Below are 19632 nucleotides of genomic sequence, written 5' to 3' on the forward strand. Positions count from 1 at the left end.
TTGTGCCAATCATTTGGTATTCTGCCGCAGGAGGAGCCAATCACCTCGACGACACCCCGCACGTCTTTCTGGAAGGCTCGTGGGCTTCAAACAGATGTTCCCACTTAATGCGTATGCACGTCACGTAATCGTCGAGTGGAATATTTACATAGTAGTTGGAAAAATGACTGCACAATTGGAATGTATGTTTTCCACGATGAGGGCTGCAGGGAGCAGATGTGGGCAAAGTAAGGCCCACGGGCCACATTTGGCCCACTCCGCTATTGTATGTTATGTAATGTACTGTATGGAGCTAAACGTTTTATGTCTTCCTATTTTTTAATACACCAAAACTGAAAAGTATAAATCACGGGAAAAAAAATCACTACGAAAATAAACAATCTTACATGTAAGCTTTATGTCATCTACAATTTGCTGGCCCATTTCAAAAACGGTGGAATTTTTGAGCTCACAAATTTGACACCCTTGATTTACAGCATCCAGTGAGTCATATCCGAAATAAGATTCAGGCCTGGAGAGTTTCTTTTTTTTCCTCTCTCTTTTCCTGCCCGTGACCTTTACAATCGTCATCACGACATCAGTTTAAAAGTCGCCATTTTTAAAAATTTGGAATCGGTATTTAGATAATTCCTCTGAGAAATGGGAAATGACAGCGGGGCAAAGTGTGGCATGAAGCAGAACGTTCACGCCCCCCCTCTGGTTGGATCCATTTGCTTAACAAGGCCCGCGTGCCCTTCAGTGCAGCCAGTACGGTCAGTCCATTTTAAGGGCAAACTAGGCCAGACACTGACGCACGGGTGGCCAACACAATAGCACGCTGCATGAGAGGACTAACAATTACAACCTGACGTTCTTTGGTCAAACTCATTTATTATCCAAGCACGTTTATCAAAATGTGTTTTCGAGATTTTGTTAGGGTCTGATGAAACCGAGGTTCAGGTTTTTGGGATGTTTGGTGCAAATACAAAGCTACTCATCACTGTTAGATCACCATGACTACTGTAGAGTGAAGCAAAGCGGTGGCCTTGACTGGACCTGGGGCCGTAAACAACGTGGAGGGAATTATGAACAGTTCCAATAGTAGTCAGCATTAGCATTAAGCCTTCGGAGTTCGACAAGAAAATAAACAAAACAAAAAAAGCCTGGAAAAGCCTAACAGAAAATCTGAAGATTATTTTCAACCTTAGTTAGGTAACCTACTAGAACAGCTGAACTTTATTTCGGTCTTTTGACATGGTGCAAGGAATTACGAACAGTTCCAAATAGCTGTCAGCACGAAAACCTTAGGCTTATCTTCGGAAATCAAAAAGCCGACTAGAACATCTGAACTGTATTTGCCGCGTTAGACACGGTGAATTACGAACAGTAATCCAGGCTTCTGCTCAAAAACACCCACTGCACTGACAGTTTATGACTATCATCACGTGATGTGCTGCAAACTGTCTTCGGCGCTCAGTTCTGGTCCTCGCTGTGGCCTACATGGCCCGTGCGACACGCCAAGGGCAACAAATAGAGATGTCATCCCAATACGTTACATAAAACACTCACGGATGCAGAGCACAGATCAGATTTGGGCAAGAACTTCTTTTCGTGCTTCTACCTTTATTCGAGAAAGGGGGTCACCTCCAAAACGATGCCAGTCATTAAGATTATTACCTTAGCCCAGTGCAATGACACAAATTCCTCCTTTAGGGCTTGTAACGAGCGAACGACCAATTCATAAATACCCACACTTGGCTTAATTAGCGCGACTCAAGTTTTAACGGGCAAAGAGAGAAAAAGTGGCATGCCGACACTTCTCCTTGGCTTTAAAAACAAAAGCCTCGTTACATCCAACAAAGGCAGAGCAGCATTAAAAAGGCGTCACTTGTCACGTAAGTTACGGTGAAGGTAGATCATACGGCACTCCCAATGAATAATTGCATACAAAGGCTCAACTTTCCTGTCAGCGCAGCGCACAAAGGAGGAAGCGGCGTTTTATTGCCATTAAATGGGCCGTGATTCTTCTTCACGAGCGCTTCCCTCGTCTTCGAGCGGCTGATTTATGAGTGTTTTTCCTTGCCGACGGAGACAGACGTGCAACTCTTCATGGCAGAGGCCAAACACCGTGTGGTCCACCTGCTGCTCGCGGGGGCATTAAGATGCACCCGCTGGACACTTCATTAGGTACAACCAGGGTTTGGGCAATTGATTGAAAGTTGATGGCGATTTCAGTTTTAAGAGCTTCACGATGATGATCGTATTACAGGGACTCATGAATACACACTCGTGATCACACAAATGCAATACACGTCACGGTCGATCCTATTATGGTGCACCTGCAGAATGGGAAGTGGTGGCGGTGCTGTCGGCTGTGAAGACTGCCCTCTGCAGGTTGGACTGTAATGTTGCGGCAAACCACTCGCACCCACCCCAACTGTGTGTCCTATATGCCTGTTTGCTGACTTCACCCCCACCACCCGCGAAATCCGTACCGTGCACTCCTTCACAGGAGGTCGGTCCAGGGTTGTTTTGATTTACCCCCCACCCACCTCTTATGTTTTCAACTGCAAAGACAGGGCGCTGTAAGCGACCCGACGGATTATTATTCTAGATCCCCCTTGTGTTCATGGTTTTTCTCTTTCTCGGACAGGTTGTATCTGTTCCGTTTCATTGCACCCTGCGGGACAATAACAACAAAGCCATTTCGATTCTGATTATAATCACAGAAAAAACGATTACTGTGCGGAGATGTGTCGGGTTGTTCTTTCAAGTTATAATTTAACTTGGAACATTTTGTTGAATAAATCGAAGGTTTTTAACGCCATGACAAATCATGTTAATGAATCGTGATGACTTGAAACAAAAATAGGGTTGTTTTTTTTTAGTATTACGACGGTTACAAATTAACAGCTTGAAGCAAGCACGATTGGGGATTTTATTTGGAGAAGTGCGCAACAAGTCTTCCTTACCCAGCTACTTTAGAGTGATATGATCTAGCCTCTCGTTATACTGTACACAGGTAAATCAATTCTAACGTTGCCATTTAAAGCCCTTCCTGAGTCTCATTTTTCTTGATACGTTTAAGTGTCACAAAAAGAAACATTCAAGGATTGAAGTCACTGTTTGGATTTGGGAAACGGCAAACCTGCCGTTAATTGCATCGGGACCTTGCGCCTGAGAGTTCACCGTGGTAGCCGGGTGGTAATTGTCCATACGGTTGTGTTGTGCCCAGTGGTTTTGTTTGCATGCTAGTGTAAAGGATGTCAAAATGTGTCGGACATGCTTCGAGCTGGCCGCTACTCAGTGAAGCAGAAAGCAAGGGAGGAGAATCAAAAAGGCCCAGCACCCTCAGGACATCTTTTCTTCATCTTCTCTTCTTCTCTGTGAGCAGATGTCGTCCAAGGCAGTAGTGCGGCGCCCTGTCAACTTCTCGGCCTCCCCTTAGAAGCCCCCCGTGCGCATGCCAATCAGGCACCAGCTGCCCTGTGTTCCTTGACCAGCCCTTCTCCCATTTCGAGGCGCAAACATCATTTTCTCCATGCCTTCTTTATTCAAATCAATTCCACAGCCGCCACCAGTGCCGCGTGCTCACGTACGCGCTGCCGTCAGACAAAACGCGCTAAGGTCATTGCGGTATCGCGGGGGAGAACGCATCAAGGACATGGGCTCGTAGAGATGGGGGTGGGGTGGGGGAGTGGGCGGGGGGGTGTTGTTTTTTCCTTTTTGAGGAGAGATTGATGGTATAGAAGCAATTGCATCAATCCTTGCTATGGTGGCGTTTTCCTCACCTCGCAATTCAGGGCAGAAAAAAAAATTACATATAGAGGTATATATGTAGATAATAGATGCTCACATGTTCGTTTCACCCGTGACTGGTATAAATGGTGTTTTCGCGGGGGCAAAACCTCAATCTGAATTTCAGCATCCAAGCATGTCTTCAATCAGCTTCACAATTGCCTGTTGTTCTTGCCGTAGACAGCTCATTTCTTTTTGTGTCGGTTACGCACACCGCCAAGGCCAGCCGCACACCGGGCGACATGGCCAAACGGGACAATTGAAATGGATCTCGCTCGGGTGAGCGGGAAACTCACTCTTTCTTGTGAAACAGCACTTGATACTATACTACGTTGATTGGCCTTTACAGCTGCCACGTTGCTAGGTCATTTACCTGCAATTCAAATTTCGATGAAGACAACGGTCCACACTACTCCAAGTAGGACATCAAGCTATAATCAGTGGCGGTATATCAGTTCTGGAATGCTAATGACACGGTCACAGTTCCCGATTCACCACCGCGAGTGACAGCTGCTGGTTGAGGGCGGTGGCGACGGCGGCGAAGTCTGCGGCGGAGGTGGCGAAGGCTTAGGCTGCGATCGTTACAAGCGTTTGGCAGCACTGCAAAACAGCTGTGAAGCAATCTGCCTTCTAGGATTTGATTGGTTACAGTCTACCAACAAAAATAAACCCATATGATGAGAAAGACAAAGCTAGAGTAAAGAAGTTTGTTTTTAGCTTTCCCGGCTCCAGTTGAATGCTTTATTAAATTTAATCCATTGTACAGACTACACATTTAGTGGCGACTGTGCATTTGTTAAACAAAGCCATCAATATATCGTAGGCTATGTGCCATCCCAGGGGTAGCCAAACATTTGTGCTTTAAGGCTTTCTGTTTAATTTGAAGTTAGTTGTAGAAAGAAATGAAAATGTAAAATTCTTTTTTGATGAAATAATTCACTCACTTTTAGTTGAAACAAATGTAATTATCCTACTTCATGCGTTGTGATTGTTAGCGAAAAGCACTTTGTGCTTAACAAAAATAAGATTGGAGCACACCTTTCCCAATAATAAGTACATTCTTATTGAGATCGCTCCTTAACATCAAACTACTCTTAATTCTTTCGACCTATTCAACATGGCATTGGACAGAATTGAACAAGAGCATTAATTTTAATGCGGCATGAGAGGCAGACTGCCTCATCAAACTGAATTGCAGTACACCGAACAACAGCAATAGGTGGAATTGATTTTTTTAATTGCTGCAACAAGTTCAGTAACGCATTTAACGTCAAACTCCAGATAAAGAGCCTCTGGAGATTGGGAAAGGGTTTGGAGCCAGATCGTGTAATGCTCTGAAATCCACAGCAGGATGGGATGGGGGAAAAAAAAGAAACTCACACTTTGTTGTCATTGGTTGTAACAGATCACCAAATGGCCACGGTGAGTGAGTGGAGTCCTGGGAGACTGGCAAGGCAGGAAGTTTAAGGGCAGATGGCGGTTGGCAAATGAGGATCAATGCAGCGCTGGAGAGACTTGCATCAGGCTGTAGCCAGGGGAAGAAGGGGGGGGGCGAGATCAGGCAATGAGTCAGTGATCAGATGAGGAAGCGGCACCCCCACCCAAAAAGCAAAAACATTCTATGCATTACGATAGTAGTTTTCAAATACAATGTATTGTAAGCAGTCACATCAACCACAACAAAGACTGGATTTTATCCCCAAAACATACCTTTGCGACAAAATTACTAGTCAACACAATCAAAGTATACAACCTTGACCACAATAGCCCTCCCTGACCCCAGCTCTAAAGCAACCGACTAGAACTGGCACTTGTTGGACTGCTTGGTGGAATACTACCACCTTGTGGCGTGCACCCAACAAGTCCTCACTTGACAACGCTTGATCCCTGGTTCTTTGTGTTGCTTTTTTTAAAATGCGGATATTGTTGGAACCTGTTGCAAAGTGATAGGATGGCTGTTACAAGTCCACACCTAGTTCACAGAAGATATTTTGCCGCAGGGCCAAGAGCAGCAGATTGGGCTGCATGATTTACACACGGTTGCGCAGATTGGGTTGCATGATTTACACACACGCACACACACACACTGATCCTCTATGCACAAATGTTTCCCAACCTGCAAGGACCAAGTGCAGTCTACAGGGAAGGAGAGTGACATCAAGGTTATGATAAGAATTTACCCTCAACCAACAGCAACTTGAACACACAGAGAATACAGGAAACAGCCATGTAATGTCATTTCTCGGCTCAGCATGGGCGTCAATGATAATGATCTTATTTCAATTCATCACACATTTACTTACTCTTGGTGTAATCTGTTGTATGAATCGCAACAAAACGAATTATGTATGTACAATACCTACTTCCATGTTATGAAAGAGCATTTAATTAAGCGAATTGGACGAGTTCGCATAACACACCGGATGGGAATGATTGCTCTCCCCAATATCCAATAAGAATAACAGCAGCCATTTTATAGTGCAGCACTGTACCTGTATCGTGATGTGATTGTGCACACCATCCAGTTGCCTTGTTAATATTTGACATGAGTTTTGTATGGTATTTGGGGCTTTCATTCTCTCTGTAATCAACTGAGTAAAAGGTCAGGCATGTGTGAAATAAGAACAAAACAAGAGGGAAGCATACAAACAGCAGTTTCGCTTATCTTATCTTATTTCCTCTTCGCCCATTGGCGTCTCATTCCGGCCCAAAACATCTTCCTCATTTCCCTTTTTCCGGGTTGTCAGCCAATCGGGAGTCTTTCTACCACTACTGGGCACACCTGTTTCTAATCGGCTCATTACGACGCCATCCAAAACAACATACAGGAACAAACGACCAAAAACAAAAAAACAAAACTCCAACAGTCATTGAAAATTAAAAGAGAGTGAGATATAAAAGGCATAGACGCTTTACTATACTCATATGACTTAATATATGACTAAAAAATAGAGATGATTTTTTTAAAAACGTTGAAGTAGGAGAACCCTGCCGTGTGACGTCATGTGTATTGATTGCGGAAGTAATGCTTGCTCTTCTCGGGATGAAGCCTGTCGTGTTTGTGTCAACGCAGTTAGGTGAACGCGAGTGCTTATCAAACATGTTCCCTCGAAGTTAGGCTTGCTTCAAGATTGCTGACGAGGCGTCTACCACCACGAATACGACCAATACCACATGTCCTGGTCCCGTTTTGGACATTTAATTTTTTTATTATTATTTTAATACATAGTCTGTGAACGAGATGGGCATTTGGCAGTCACTATCTGGTCCTACAGAGTACAGACAACTGGCAGAAAAGACGGGCTGTGAGTATTTTGGGTGCTTGCGACATTGTAGTAGTTTGTGGAATTGTGCAATGTTACATTTACACTCGCTCGCCACTTAATTAGGTACAGCTGCACAAAGTTATTAGGTTAAAAAGAGAGAACCATGCCGGGTATTGACGGAGGCGTGCTTAATCATTTGTCCACCTCTCAAAATATTAGAAACAGGTTTCACTGTGATGCAACGTAATTCTTCGCCAAATATAATTGAATTAAATATGCTTTGATATTGGTTCATATTTTTAATACTGTATATTCTTTTAGTTTTGTATGTTTTTCTCCATTTGTTTCTACGATATGTTTGTTCCACAACAGTTTTTGGTGGTTAAAAATGTCCAACTTTTGTCTACTGTTTAAAAATACACAAATAAATACCGTAAACATTATTTCTTCAGTGTATTTAGGTGTGCAAGCTTACCGAATGAAGCATCCAGTGAGTATGTACTTCTGTGCGTGGAAGTCATATGGGGATGTGCCAGCTCGGGTTTTACTTGTAAATAATTTAATATTCTGCTGCATTCAATGAAACATAAGACACAACAGAAAATAACTTCTATATTATGTACAGGGTTGCCAACGACTGATAGCATGAAATATCATATTTCATGCTATCAGTCGTTGTGCGGCTCCTTCAGGTTTGTGCGCCTTCGCCACCAGGGGATAGTATAACGCGCACACACACTTATACACGCACACACACATCCATGCATGCACGTTTTTAATCCAATCATTTTTTTTGGGGGGGTGCAGGGGGGGTTAAGTGTGTTTTTATTTCTTAACACAGAACTATATAGGGATCTCAACGATGTGCTTTGATGTTTGCAGTCACCTGTGAGCAGATTGGGGTTCTCCACAATAGATTCAAGCACTTGAGCCACAATGAAGACACCCTGCGGTACTTTGAATTCTTTTATGCGATCCGGATGTAGATGGAAGTTTAAAACCTGTCCAACGGGCTGCAGCTGTCACCGAGCATCTGAGTGACAGCAGCGAGGCCTTGTTGGAAATGGCGACTGACGCTCAATATTTTTCTTTTGTGTGTGTTTGTGTGTTGTCTACTCCAGGAGAGAAGACTTCTACGCCATCCACGACCTCGCCTGGAATCCCATCCGAGCGCAAATTATTGAGGCTTTCTTTGACAGGAGGTGCCAGGCCGTGATTCTTCATCACACATGCATAAATATGTTGTTCAGCTGACACCCCCCCCCCCCCCCCCAAATGTTTACAGGAACCTAATCCCACCCGAAGAGGGCTCACTGGAGGAGATCCACCTGGAGGAGTTTGTGGTGGTCATGTCCCACTTCAAGCCACCGTCGCTCAGCATGACAGATGAGGAGCGTGACAGCGTCCGCAGAGAGAAGCTAAGATGTAGGCTGACTGTTTTTGGGGGGATTTTTCAATGCTTTTTTTAAAAATAAATTGCCTGCTGTGTCTTTTTGTGGGCAGTTTTATTCAACATGCACGACTCGGACAATGATGGAACCATTACACTGGCGGAGTACAGACATGTGAGTCAGCCCAAGTGTGTTTTTTCATAGCACCAGTTCTGAATAAGAGCACAACACCCTTTATGCTTGCTGTTCGGCAGGAACCCCATATGTCCATACATGGTTAATTTCAATATTTTTTCACAAATCGATCCTTGACGGTCTGTCCAAAGTCCTTTTTATGAATTTTAAATAGCAGCTCATGTCTTCTTGCATCTTTTCAAAAACTCTCCAAAAAGCCAAAGAAAAAGTGAGCGATGTTTGCTACGTCCTTAGTGTGCCTCTTGAATGTGAATAACATATTCTCTATGTGTGGGCAGGTGGTGGAGGAGCTCCTCTCTCGCAGCGTGCACATCAGCAAGGAAACGGCCGTCAGCATCGCGGACGCTGCCATGCTGGAGGTGGCGGGCATATCCATGGGTCACATGGTACTGTACATTCAGGACTCGTTGCGCTAGTTGTGACATGCCTTATGTGGTCATCAATTTTCCACCTGCTACTCGCAGGAGCCTGACGAGTTCTACGAGGGCATCACGTTCGAGCACTTCCTCAAGGTGTGTACCCGCCGTGATTCTGTCATAACAATAACGTCAACATAACAATCAGAATCATCTCTATTGTCTTAGTATGTTAAAAATTCCTCACTCGAGTGCGACTGAAAAAAAAAATACAATACCTGTATTACGATCAATCACAAAAGTACAGAAACTTACTGAACAATGTTAAGTGTCCAAAAATCGTTGTTTGTGCTCTTTTATCAGCTGCTGAACAGCTTCGAGATTGAAGCCAAGATGAACGTTCGTTTTTTGAATCTGAATCCGTCCACTGTTTGTTATTAACATCTGAATGAGGAGAACGGGAATCAAAAAAATGGTTTGTTGTTTTCATAAAAACACATGTATACAGTGAACCTCTGTTCATTGCGGCATATGTTCCACAGTCGAAGTTACAGTTACAATAATGTAGAAATTGAGGATGGCGGACACTTAGTGATCACTGATAACACTTGCAAATATATATTTATATTAACTCAATTACCGAATGGGATGAAAACAGTATTCTATTGGGGGAAAAAAATAACTCTCTCAAAATCGGCGACAAATCACACGGTTTCAATGTATACTCTTAACTGCATTTGAAAGACTATGCAAATTCATACCAAATGTGTATTCTCACATTGTCTGGTGTCAGTAGTAGGTGGGTGGATCAGCCTCTTAAAACAATAATCCACTAATGTGCGTGTTGTGGTTATATGCAAATTACAAAACGATAAAGAATTAAGACTGTTAATGGGATCCATTAATTATTCTCTTCAGGGATTACATGCTTGTCTTCAAAGGACACTGAGTGGCCACAACATTAGGTACAGCTGCACACGCTATTCGTATCCAATATGAGCTGTATAAAATAATATTGTTTATTGTGTTTTGTTTCTCAAAAAAATAAAAAACAATGATTTGAATCGGAAAAAGATCATGTGGGTGTCCCTAATATTGTGGCTGCCAAAACGGCTTCAGCACTTAAATCCACTTTGGGCATGTAATCATTTTTCCATAATAAAATACACTTTCAAGAAGTTGTGTTTCTCTTCAATACATAAATCGCAGCAAATGTTTTTTTCTTTTTTGGTCAACCTTTTTTTTTGCTTATTTTTTTTCAGTTGCGTTAATTGTGCTTCACCTCATTATTATCTCATTAGCCGTGGTCATGTGATTATGTAAATTGCTCAAGTTGTTCAAAAGCGCGTCTCCACTTTTTAAATTATTTCAGGAAGGGGGGGTGTTGAGGGAAAGAAACAAGGATGTTTTAAAAGAAAAGGGTTCAAGGAAAGAAGGATGGGAGAGAGGAGCAATGGATGTGATAAAAGGAAACAGAAGGAGGGACGAAAAGAAGAATCTGGGAGGAAAGCTGGTATGAAAAGTAGTGGGGAGGTAAGGAAGTAAAGAATAGTGTTTGAATAGGTACAGACACAAGGCCGGTAGCATGGAAGAAATGAACACGGGGTGTATGAAAGGAAGAGAGGAAAGACTGAGTTGCATGGATGGAAAGAAGCAAGCAAGCACAAGGGAAACTCGGAAGGGCTCATCAAAGCTTTAAATATCTTCCTCAAGCACATACACACACATACAAAAAAACAAGTCCTGGATTTAAAATCCTAACCCTGGTTAGAAACCCTCACGACTGAAATACTAACCGAATCGCCACCTGTATCGGGGAGGACTAGTTCTCTGCCGCTCTCTGCTGGAAATAAACATTAATTGCACATGCTACTCATTGGTAACACCTGGAGTGCAAGAACCATAAAAACCAACTGTAGAATTGATGGGGAGATTTGGAAAAGTCACCTTAAATTTAAAATTTTTTCATTAATTCATTTCGGAAGCGATTCAAAGTATTGAACTTAAAAATTGCAGCATTCCTTTAAAAGATTAAAGATAAAATTCCCAAATATATTTGGTACATTTTACAAATCGACAAATCTCTCGACTAATTCAAACTGCTAACTTTGAAATTTTCAGCATTAAAAAAAAATTCTACTTTGGGGAAACAAAAAAAATTCTCGATTCGATTGGGAGGTATTTTCTATCAAGAAATTTTTATCTCAGATTGACAATGCCTAAACCAATTCAAGCATTCCAACTTCAAAATATTAAAAAGAAAATCTTGAAAAAAAATCCACATTTTCCATGAGAAAATTTCCAATTTGTTGGTAAGCTTTTGATCCACATTTTCCATCAAGAAATATTAACCGCAGATTCAAATTTTCTAAACAATTCAAACCATTCTAATGTCAAAATGTTCATTAAAAATGTTTCTTTTTAAGAATTCCACTCAGAGAAAATTTATATCTTTACCTCCAAAATATACATGTTTGCAATCTTCAAAATCTTATCCTCGACATGTATTTGAAGTCCTTCTCGATACGCTAATGAGTCAGTGCTTAAGTACAGGTCAGTTGTATTTAACTCCTGTATTTAAGTCTCATTCATTTGCATTTACAGTAATCATAAGGAAGCGTTTGGTCTCGTATTTATTCCATTTATGTGCAGTAAATTCCATTTGAATTCATATTTAAAACCTTTCTCCTATTTGTCATTGACACGCAACAGTATTTTAATGTTGATCATTGGGGTAGTTATTTATTTATTATTTTAAAGATGCTTGGCATTTGTTTGAACACAAATTGCATTTTCTAATTTCTATTTTTGTGCTTCTTTTCTCCAGATTCAAGTGAGAAGCTGAAACTGACTCTCGTCTCCTCTAGCTCTTGTATCTTTAAATAACACCGAGCGGTTCTTAAAGGGAACTTGATTCAGCCAACTTCCAGTTTCCAGACAGCTTGTGATCTGAAAATGACCTGCCCGGGCCCTCTTATGTCATGCCAACAATCTATGACCTACATCAGAGATGGCCAACCACAGCTGCTGTACCTAATCAAGTGTCCTTTGACGCATGCGCAATAATTTGTCTGATTCCTCTCAAATAGCGGCGAGACATCGCGTCGCGTCTCGACGGCAGTGAGCGAGCGCTCAGACGCGCTTCCTTGTGTGCCACGCGTGTCGCCATGCAGTCAGATGTCTCGGGATGCTTCCTGATTTTCTTTTGGACAAGGTCAGGTGCAACGCATGACGCCTCCGACACAACAAAAAATTCTTCTTTGCGGATTTTTATTCGGCTGCCGGCTCACTCGAATCCATTTGGGCCACGTTCACATCATAATAACGATCATATTAATAAGCACAAGTGACAAACAGCCACTCTTTGACCTCATAAAGTGAATGGTGACAACAAGTCAGTGTTTTACTAGATACAGTGACCAGTGACCGGCAGTCAGTGTCTGACCTAATGAAGCCAGCAATGACTTACTACACGATATCACGTGACCACTGACTGACCTAAGAAAGCGACTAGTGACCAGCAGTAAGAGTCTGACCAAGAAAAAACAAAAAGCAACCAATCACTAGCATGCTGAAAGTGCCCACCCGAATAAAGCATGGGTGTCAAACTCAAGGCCCGGGGGCCAGATACAGCCCCCCACATGATTTTATGTAGGCCCCTGAAAGAAAATCATGTGTGTCAACTTCCATGATCCTTGCGAAAAAATGCACTGAAATGTCAAATTGTAATAAGTAATAAATGACTTTAAGATTTTACAATACTTTTGTTACCCATTAAAGTAATAATGTGATAGGTGCGATTCAACGTTCAAAAGTGGCCGGCGACAAAAATTAGTTTGTCACCCTGGAATGAAGCAACCAGTGACCGACCGAATATAATGCAAGCAGACTAACCTAATAAACTGACCAGTGACTCACAGTCAGTGTCTGTCCTAATAAATCAAACAATGAATAGCATAAGTTTCAAACCTAGCACAGGGACCGATGACAGACGGAATCGGAGGCTCAAAAAGTGACAAACGAGCAGTCAATGTAATTGAAAGGCCAATGACTAGCAGTTATTGTCTAGCCCAAGAGACTGACCAATGAGTGACCCACTCAAGCGACAAACTGCTGTTGCCGGAAGGGAATGCTTGACCAACCCGCAACTGACGTAACAAAGTGACAAAACCCTTAGAAGTGACATAACCCAGCAGTTTTAAAAAGCTTCCATCCAACCATCCATTTTCTGATCCACTTTATCCTCATATGGGTCGTGCTGGAGCCTTTCTCAGGTGTTTTTGGGCAGTAGGCGGGGACACCCTGGACCGGTTGACAGGGCACACACAGATGAACAACCATCCCCGCTCACATCTAGGAACAATCGTGAGTGTTCAATCAGCCTGCCATGCATGTTTTTTGGAATGTGGGAGGAAACCCACGCAGGCACGGGGAGAACATGCAAACTCCACACAGGAAGGCCATAGCTGGAATCAAACCCGGTACCTCTGCACTGTGAGGCTTACACGCTAACCAGTCGACCACCGGCCCTCGTAAATAGCAGTCATGATATAATAAAATGAACAAAGTGAGCTATTCATTTTTTTCCCTTATTTTTTTTATTGAGCTGCTGGGTCACGTTAGTACATCCATGCTTCTAGAAGTCCATTCCCTCGTCCCAATGCAAAAATATAGCACGTTTCTCAGCATTTGTGTAATAAATATTAAATATAAATATTATAAATAGGCCTGATGTCAAGTTAGTCCCTCTGAAGTCTTCCTGGTGTCACATGGATCTGAGACGCCTCCTCCCTCTGCATACTTTGCCCTTGAGGCTCCTGAATTCTCGGGCCACGTTGCTCAGGAACTCCTTGTAAGTCTTGACCACCACGCATCCGTAGACCTTCTGCTGGAAGATGTTCTGGGGCGGTGGTTCCAGGACTGTGGGCCCCTCAGCCGGTTCCTGAAGGTTGGGGAAGGTGTTCCAGAAGAAAGCCCGCACCAGTGCTCCCAAGTCCCGGCCTCGTTGGCTCACATGCCCCAGCTGGACCAGAACCGGACTATCGGGGGCTTGGAGATCTTTCTGCTGTTCGTAGATGCGCCTCAGGTGGGGTAGGAATTCCTGCAGGTGGTCCAGGATGCTCTCCATCCGCTCGGAAGGTTCCAGGCCGGAGATGCCGGGCTCGGGGATGTCTTGTAGGGACGCCCGACAGAAGACATCCGACATTTCCCCCTGTGAGGCTTTCTGGAGTGAGAGAGACACCGTTGGAAAAATTTAAGACCCATCCTAAGGGGTGTGACAACAATAAACCTCCGGGAGAGTCTAGACTCACGTAAGTTTTGACGAGGTCCGTAGATTCTTTCTGTGCCAGTCTGGTCAGCCTCAAAAGCCGCTGGAGGGACTCGGGACACTGACGAGTCCTCATGGAGGACACCCAATTCGTGGAGAGCAGGAGCAGCAGGAGAGCAAGCAACGCTGGAGAGACAGGTACAAAGGAACACAGTGGTCATCAACTGGATATGCGACTCAGCATATCTGTCTGTCTCTGGCCGTCTTCCGCTCTGTCTCGCTCTCTCTGTCTTTCTGTCTATTTATATCGATATGTCTGTCTGGCTGTCTCTAATCATTGTATGTCAAGCTACAGTCACTGTCTGTCTCTCTCTTGTTATCTATTTGTGTTTATCTGTCTGTCTCTGGTGAGCTGTCCGTCTGTCTCAGGCTAGCTGTCTGTCTGTTGCTGGCTGTCTAGTCATTGTATATCAAGCTACAGTAATTATCTGTCTGTTGTTTGTCTGTATTTGTGTGTCTGTATAGCTGTCTGTCTCAAGCTATCTGTCTGTCTGGCTGTCTCTATCTGCCGGTATGGTCTCTCTGTCAGTTTTATTGATTGTCTGTCTATACTGTCAGCCAATCAACCTGTCAAGCTTTCTGTCTGTCTTTTCATCTTGATGTCAACGATTGTTCTCACAATGCCAAATGGAAGTTTTCCCTCCTCACTTACTTGTTGGTGTGCTCATCCACTGAGTCCAAAGCGGGCGTCCAATCATTCTCTTCCAGGTAGCAACAAGCGTCACTTTTGTCACTCTTGAGTTCTGTCTTGGCGGTCTTGCCAGCGTCCCTTGCGTCTCTTCATGTTGCACCCCGGCCAGCTTGTGTTTTTTTAAAGTGCTCGCAAACCGCATATTTGTCATCTCGGGAAGTGACGTGAAAGGTTTTTGTGAGGCAACCAAATTTCCCAGAATTTCCTCCTTTTGCTTGGTGCTGATGCGGCCTTTTGCCCGTGACTATATATGCAACTTTATTGGCAAGAGCCATGGCGAGGGACAATGCCCGAACATGCCCATCGGGTCACGTTGAGGCGTTTGCCCAGCATGGCCTCGTTTGTTGAAATGAGAGGAAATGACCATTCAAATTCAATAATTAGTTAATGGATGATTTGTAAATAATTGAATGCAAAAAAAAAATTATGAGTTACGGTATGTCTTTTGATTTATCATGAAACAGTGATGTGTTGATTGTGTTCAAACACTCAGAAATGATTCAGAAATGTTTATTAATGGCGGGCAGGTGTGGTGGAGGCCAAATCTAAGGACAAGTTCCTTGTATTTTTATTTTTGACTGTATGTGAGCATTTTCAACAGGAAGCAGCGGAAGCCTTCTTTCTCAATCTACTTCTTTGTGCGCAAAAATGTAGTGTAGGAGGGGGCAGGGGTTGGGGGGAGTGGTGTTGGTCCGAGGGCCTGCATAGCCCAGTCATGCTGAGGTCACATTCGGGCGCCGTTGTTGCATCATTAGTCGGGCAATGAGGAAGCGCCCTGGAAAGATGGCAGCGCAATAATTTTTTGGTCTTTTTTTTTTTTTTTTTGGAAGCAATATAAATGTGTAATCCTGTTGGTTGGCCACCGCCTCATTATCGTGCCGGCCACTTCCGCTTGGGGGCACCTGATGACGTAAATTCAACCCTCGCTAATGGTGGTTGACACATGAAAGGGCGGTGGGTGGGGGCGGGGGGTGTTAAATGACTAATCACGTGCACTTATGATGAAGGATTACATTCATCATTAATTTGCGTGTTGTGTGGTTTAATGTATTTTGGTTCCCATGTTACGCAACATCAGAGAGGCAATAATAATGTCATGTTTTTTATTCATAATTTACATGTTGTTACATTGAGAATCTAAACTGCATTGTAATTGTATTTATTAAATATAATTTTTTTGTATTTATAAAAAATAACTAGTTAAATTATAATTTTTATTTTAGGAATCACAATAATAATTTTGTTCCATTTTAATAATTAAAGACATTCTAAACTGATTTATTTTTACATTTTTGATTTAAATTAACTTTGCTAATATTTTTGTATTTTGTATTCATTGTAAGATAAGGAAATATTTTATGCTGTTTTATGGTTCTATTTGACATCTTTTACATTCACTAAACAAGTAATTCAACTTTGCTAATATTTTACATCTAAATTATATATATTTTTTTAAATATTCATTTTAACTTGAATTCAAATTAAATGAATGTGATTAGCTGTCTGACATTTTTATTGTTTAATTTGCTTTTATTGACCAATTTATCTCATTCCCTAGTAATTTATAATTTTTGTTTGAAAGAAATAGGATATTTTTTTTATATATATACTGAATATATCTTTCGGGGGCTTGTTTTATGACAAATACAACCCGAAAAAAAGAAGCAATCAAGTTGTTTTTCAACATAGTCATTTATTTTGTGTCAGAACCACAAAGAGAATGGTGACCAGGGTCGTTTAGGAGAGTTCCCCTTCATCCACCCAATCATTTTTGTATACCGTGTCACCTCATATTTATGTTCTAACTAAACACATGTCTCGAAAAAGTCGCGGCGTCAAAACCTAAATCATCTTTATCATGAAAATCATCATAATCATCCTCCAAATCATCTCGCGCAACAATTGGCCAAGTTGGGAAAGCCATTTTTTTTGTGTGTGTTGGTGTCTTGTTGAGTAATTTGAAGACTGAGAGTGAGCCTTGCAGCACTTTTTAGACTTGTGAAGGCTTCACTTGCACACATAAAAAGGCCTTACTGCATACAAGGAACATCATCATCGTATAGTGAATTTTTTAAAAAAAAATGTTCAATCATGGAGCCGTTTTGTGCTCAGTTTCTATTGCCTTCAGGATTCTGAAAAATTCTTTTTATTATTCAACCGTTCTGAAACTCTTTCAAATCTCTCGGCAACGAGTTCCCCACCTCTGCTTTCGTACTTTTGGTATCGAAAATTTCATTTAACACCATAACAAAACATTGTGAACCACAAATTGTCTTTCTGACGGATGGTGATTTATCGACGTGTCAAACTGCCGCAATATAGCGCCATCTACTGCCTAGGAGGGAAAAGGCTACGTTCAGACTGTGACCCATATTGGATTTATTTATTTTTTTTGCCCATATGTGACCTGATTCAGATTTTTTTTAATGACATTCTAATGCACAGGTGTCCAAGACAAGGCCTGGGGGCCAGATCCAGCCCGCCACATCATTTTATGTGGCCCACCGGAGCAAATCATGTGTGTCAATTTTCATGATTCTTGCTTAAATCTTTACCAAAATGCCAAATTGTGATGGGGAATAAATAACGTTGAAATTTTACATCGGCCCTCAGATGGAAGCCGTAACTCTGAAGTGGCCCACGACAAAAAATGAGTTTGACAGCCCCGGTCTAATGCCTCAATTCAGAATTTTTCTTTTCTTAATTCGACCTGGGTCACTTCCATATGTGATCCTAAATCGGATACATATCCGTTTCTTTGCAATGTGACCTCAGTCTGAATAAATAGGTCGCCAGTATCCGACTTTATCTAAATTGAAAAGCGACAGACGTCACCACCATCCAGTCATGGCTGATGACGGAGAAAATAAGCAAAAAACATTTTTTTAATCTAAATTGAGCAATAATACCAGCAATCTGAACATAGCCTTAGTTGATGTAAGATTTCCTTTGCCTTAAGTATCGGAGTCTGTTATTAGCAGCCTGCATACGTAAAAAAAATAAAATAAAATGAGGGCAGTATTGGCCTGATACCAAAACCTGTTATTGGTATTTTCCCATCCCTAGATAAAAGTGCAAGAGATGTTTGGACTTGGGCCACTCTTGCACTAAGTTTTTTTTTCTCTCTAATTCCAAATTGTTTCTCCAGTTTTAGGCAACCTTGACAACAGAGCTGAAGATGAAGACAAGACAAAAGTGCAAGTGATACCATCCATTGTATGTATTCAATATGGTCCAAGTCCAAAAGTCATTTGTATTTGTCAAAATCAGAGGAAAGCCACAACTTCCGTAAAAGCAATCATCATCGGCATCAAAAATCACCAAGATGTGCGATAAAGTCCTCCGATTTTAGTTGCAGATCAAAAACTGCCTTCTGCAAAACCACCGAAAAGGGAGTCAGCCCACTGCAGCTGCAAGAGACTCATTTTGGCGAAAGAAAAGTCAATCTTAGCGTGGGCTTCATTTGACTGAGTGCTGTTGACTGTGAGAGGGGCAAAGAGGGGGTACAAGGCTAAAATTGGTGTAAGAAATGAAGCACCAAACGATTTGTTCTTCCATTCGGTCAAAAAAAATTACAATTGTGCAATCTGTTCAACGAACGTCATGGCAAATATTGTGTCAGTCCAACCCTTAGGTCACAATTAATGCGGAAAGCTGACCTTGTCTGTCCCCCGCCCAACATGTAACCTCCAGGGTTGCAACATCCTGCTTGGACACTTTGCATGGAATAAATCAACACTTCTAATCAAATGTATTGTATATTGTACTGTGCATTTACTGTATACAGTACTATGTTTTCCTTTACAGATATTTTTCAATATGGAATACATTTGGACCTATTTCTCTATTCTGAATTGAAATATGTCTGTAACTGAAAATACAGACATATTTGTCCTTTTGGAGCCTCTATTGATGGAGTCACATTTTTGCTTCAGGCCATCAGCAAATAAAGGACTTGAAAAAATAAAATATCCGGGTCCCAAAATATATACAATGTTTTTTTTCACATGATTGTTCGGTGTTATTTTAATCATAATTTTTTTAATTAAATTTCTTCTGCCATTATAACTCTGTCCATTTTAAAAAAATTGAATTTAATTTACATTTTTGTTTTGGTTTTATTATTTTTTTCTGAGAATTTTCCTCCTAGTATAATTTATGATGACAATGGGTAAATATACAATATGTCCGATTAATAAGTAAGTACATTATATTATGTTCTGCTTTGATAATTTGATTCAATGAAAGGATACAGATATGAATAATTACGGAGATTTTACATAGTTAATTAAAATAAATGATCTCTTTCTCATTTAAAAAAATACAATAATGTCATAATTTTCAAGTATATCCATATCGGTGCTAAAATACGGGCTCTCAAACCTGGTGATATTTCAAAATAAAATATCCAATATCAACTCGGATTTTTTTTTTTGGTAGCTCAAATTAAATTTGGCCTTTTTACCATTCTTAAATTTTTTTTTACAGGGTTCAACGCATGATGAAAAAAGTTTTGTTTTGTTTTTTAAATGTGGAACTGTTCCAAACATAAAACAAATTCTGTATTTCAGCGCATTTTATCTCAAGTTTGAGTTCCCATGAAAAGTGTCCAAGTTGTCAAAGCCAC

General features: G+C 41.6%; 3 protein-coding genes across 6 annotated transcripts in view; 1 reads left to right on the plus strand and 2 right to left on the minus strand.

Annotated features, from left to right (window-relative positions):
- Window positions 1-6528, minus strand: part of cabp7b (calcium binding protein 7b) — a 38935-nt gene extending 32407 nt beyond the window's left edge. For all 4 annotated transcript variants that reach the window (XM_052050909.1, XM_052050906.1, XM_052050908.1 and 1 more), the window contains exon 1: window positions 5158-6528. The gene's annotated coding sequence lies outside the window, so the exon portion shown is untranslated. The remainder of the gene's footprint in view (window positions 1-5157) is intronic.
- Window positions 6529-6786: 258 nt separating this feature from the next.
- Window positions 6787-10163, plus strand: tescb (tescalcin b). The gene is made up of 8 exons (XM_052050903.1): window positions 6787-7082; window positions 7926-7995; window positions 8165-8245; window positions 8329-8468; window positions 8547-8608; window positions 8908-9015; window positions 9094-9141; window positions 9349-10163. The coding sequence occupies exons 1-8, from the start codon at window positions 7019-7021 to the stop codon at window positions 9424-9426; spliced, it is 651 nt and encodes a 216-aa protein (XP_051906863.1). The 5' UTR covers window positions 6787-7018; the 3' UTR covers window positions 9427-10163.
- A 3401-nt stretch (window positions 10164-13564) lies between these two features.
- m17 (IL-6 subfamily cytokine M17) lies at window positions 13565-15147 on the minus strand. Its single transcript, XM_052050882.1, has 3 exons — window positions 14967-15147; window positions 14298-14440; window positions 13565-14209 (listed from the first exon to the last, which is right to left on the minus strand). The coding sequence occupies exons 1-3, from the start codon at window positions 15145-15147 to the stop codon at window positions 13751-13753; spliced, it is 783 nt and encodes a 260-aa protein (XP_051906842.1). The 3' UTR covers window positions 13565-13750.
- Between the last annotated feature and the right edge of the window lie 4485 nt (window positions 15148-19632).

The sequence above is a fragment of the Hippocampus zosterae genome, chromosome 18 (genome assembly GCF_025434085.1).
Source record: "Hippocampus zosterae strain Florida chromosome 18, ASM2543408v3, whole genome shotgun sequence".
In the NCBI taxonomy this organism is placed as follows: domain Eukaryota; kingdom Metazoa; phylum Chordata; class Actinopteri; order Syngnathiformes; family Syngnathidae; genus Hippocampus; species Hippocampus zosterae.

Excerpts from the sequence above, each read along its gene's own strand:
- tescb (XM_052050903.1), top strand. The coding sequence starts at position 7,019 with ATGGGCATTTGGCAGTCACTATCTGGTCCTACAGAGTACAGACAACTG. Across the intron at positions 7,083-7,925 it reads ACTGGCAGAAAAGACGGGCT|TCACCTGTGAGCAGATTGGG; the intron begins GTGAGTATTTTG and ends TGATGTTTGCAG. Across the intron at positions 8,246-8,328 it reads GAGGCTTTCTTTGACAGGAG|GAACCTAATCCCACCCGAAG; the intron begins GTGCCAGGCCGT and ends AAATGTTTACAG.
- m17 (XM_052050882.1), bottom strand. The coding sequence starts at position 15,147 with ATGCGGTTTGCGAGCACTTTAAAAAAACACAAGCTGGCCGGGGTGCAA. Across the intron at positions 14,441-14,966 it reads GTGGATGAGCACACCAACAA|CGTTGCTTGCTCTCCTGCTG; the intron begins GTAAGTGAGGAG and ends CTGTCTCTCCAG. Across the intron at positions 14,210-14,297 it reads CGGACCTCGTCAAAACTTAC|AAAGCCTCACAGGGGGAAAT; the intron begins GTGAGTCTAGAC and ends CTCTCACTCCAG.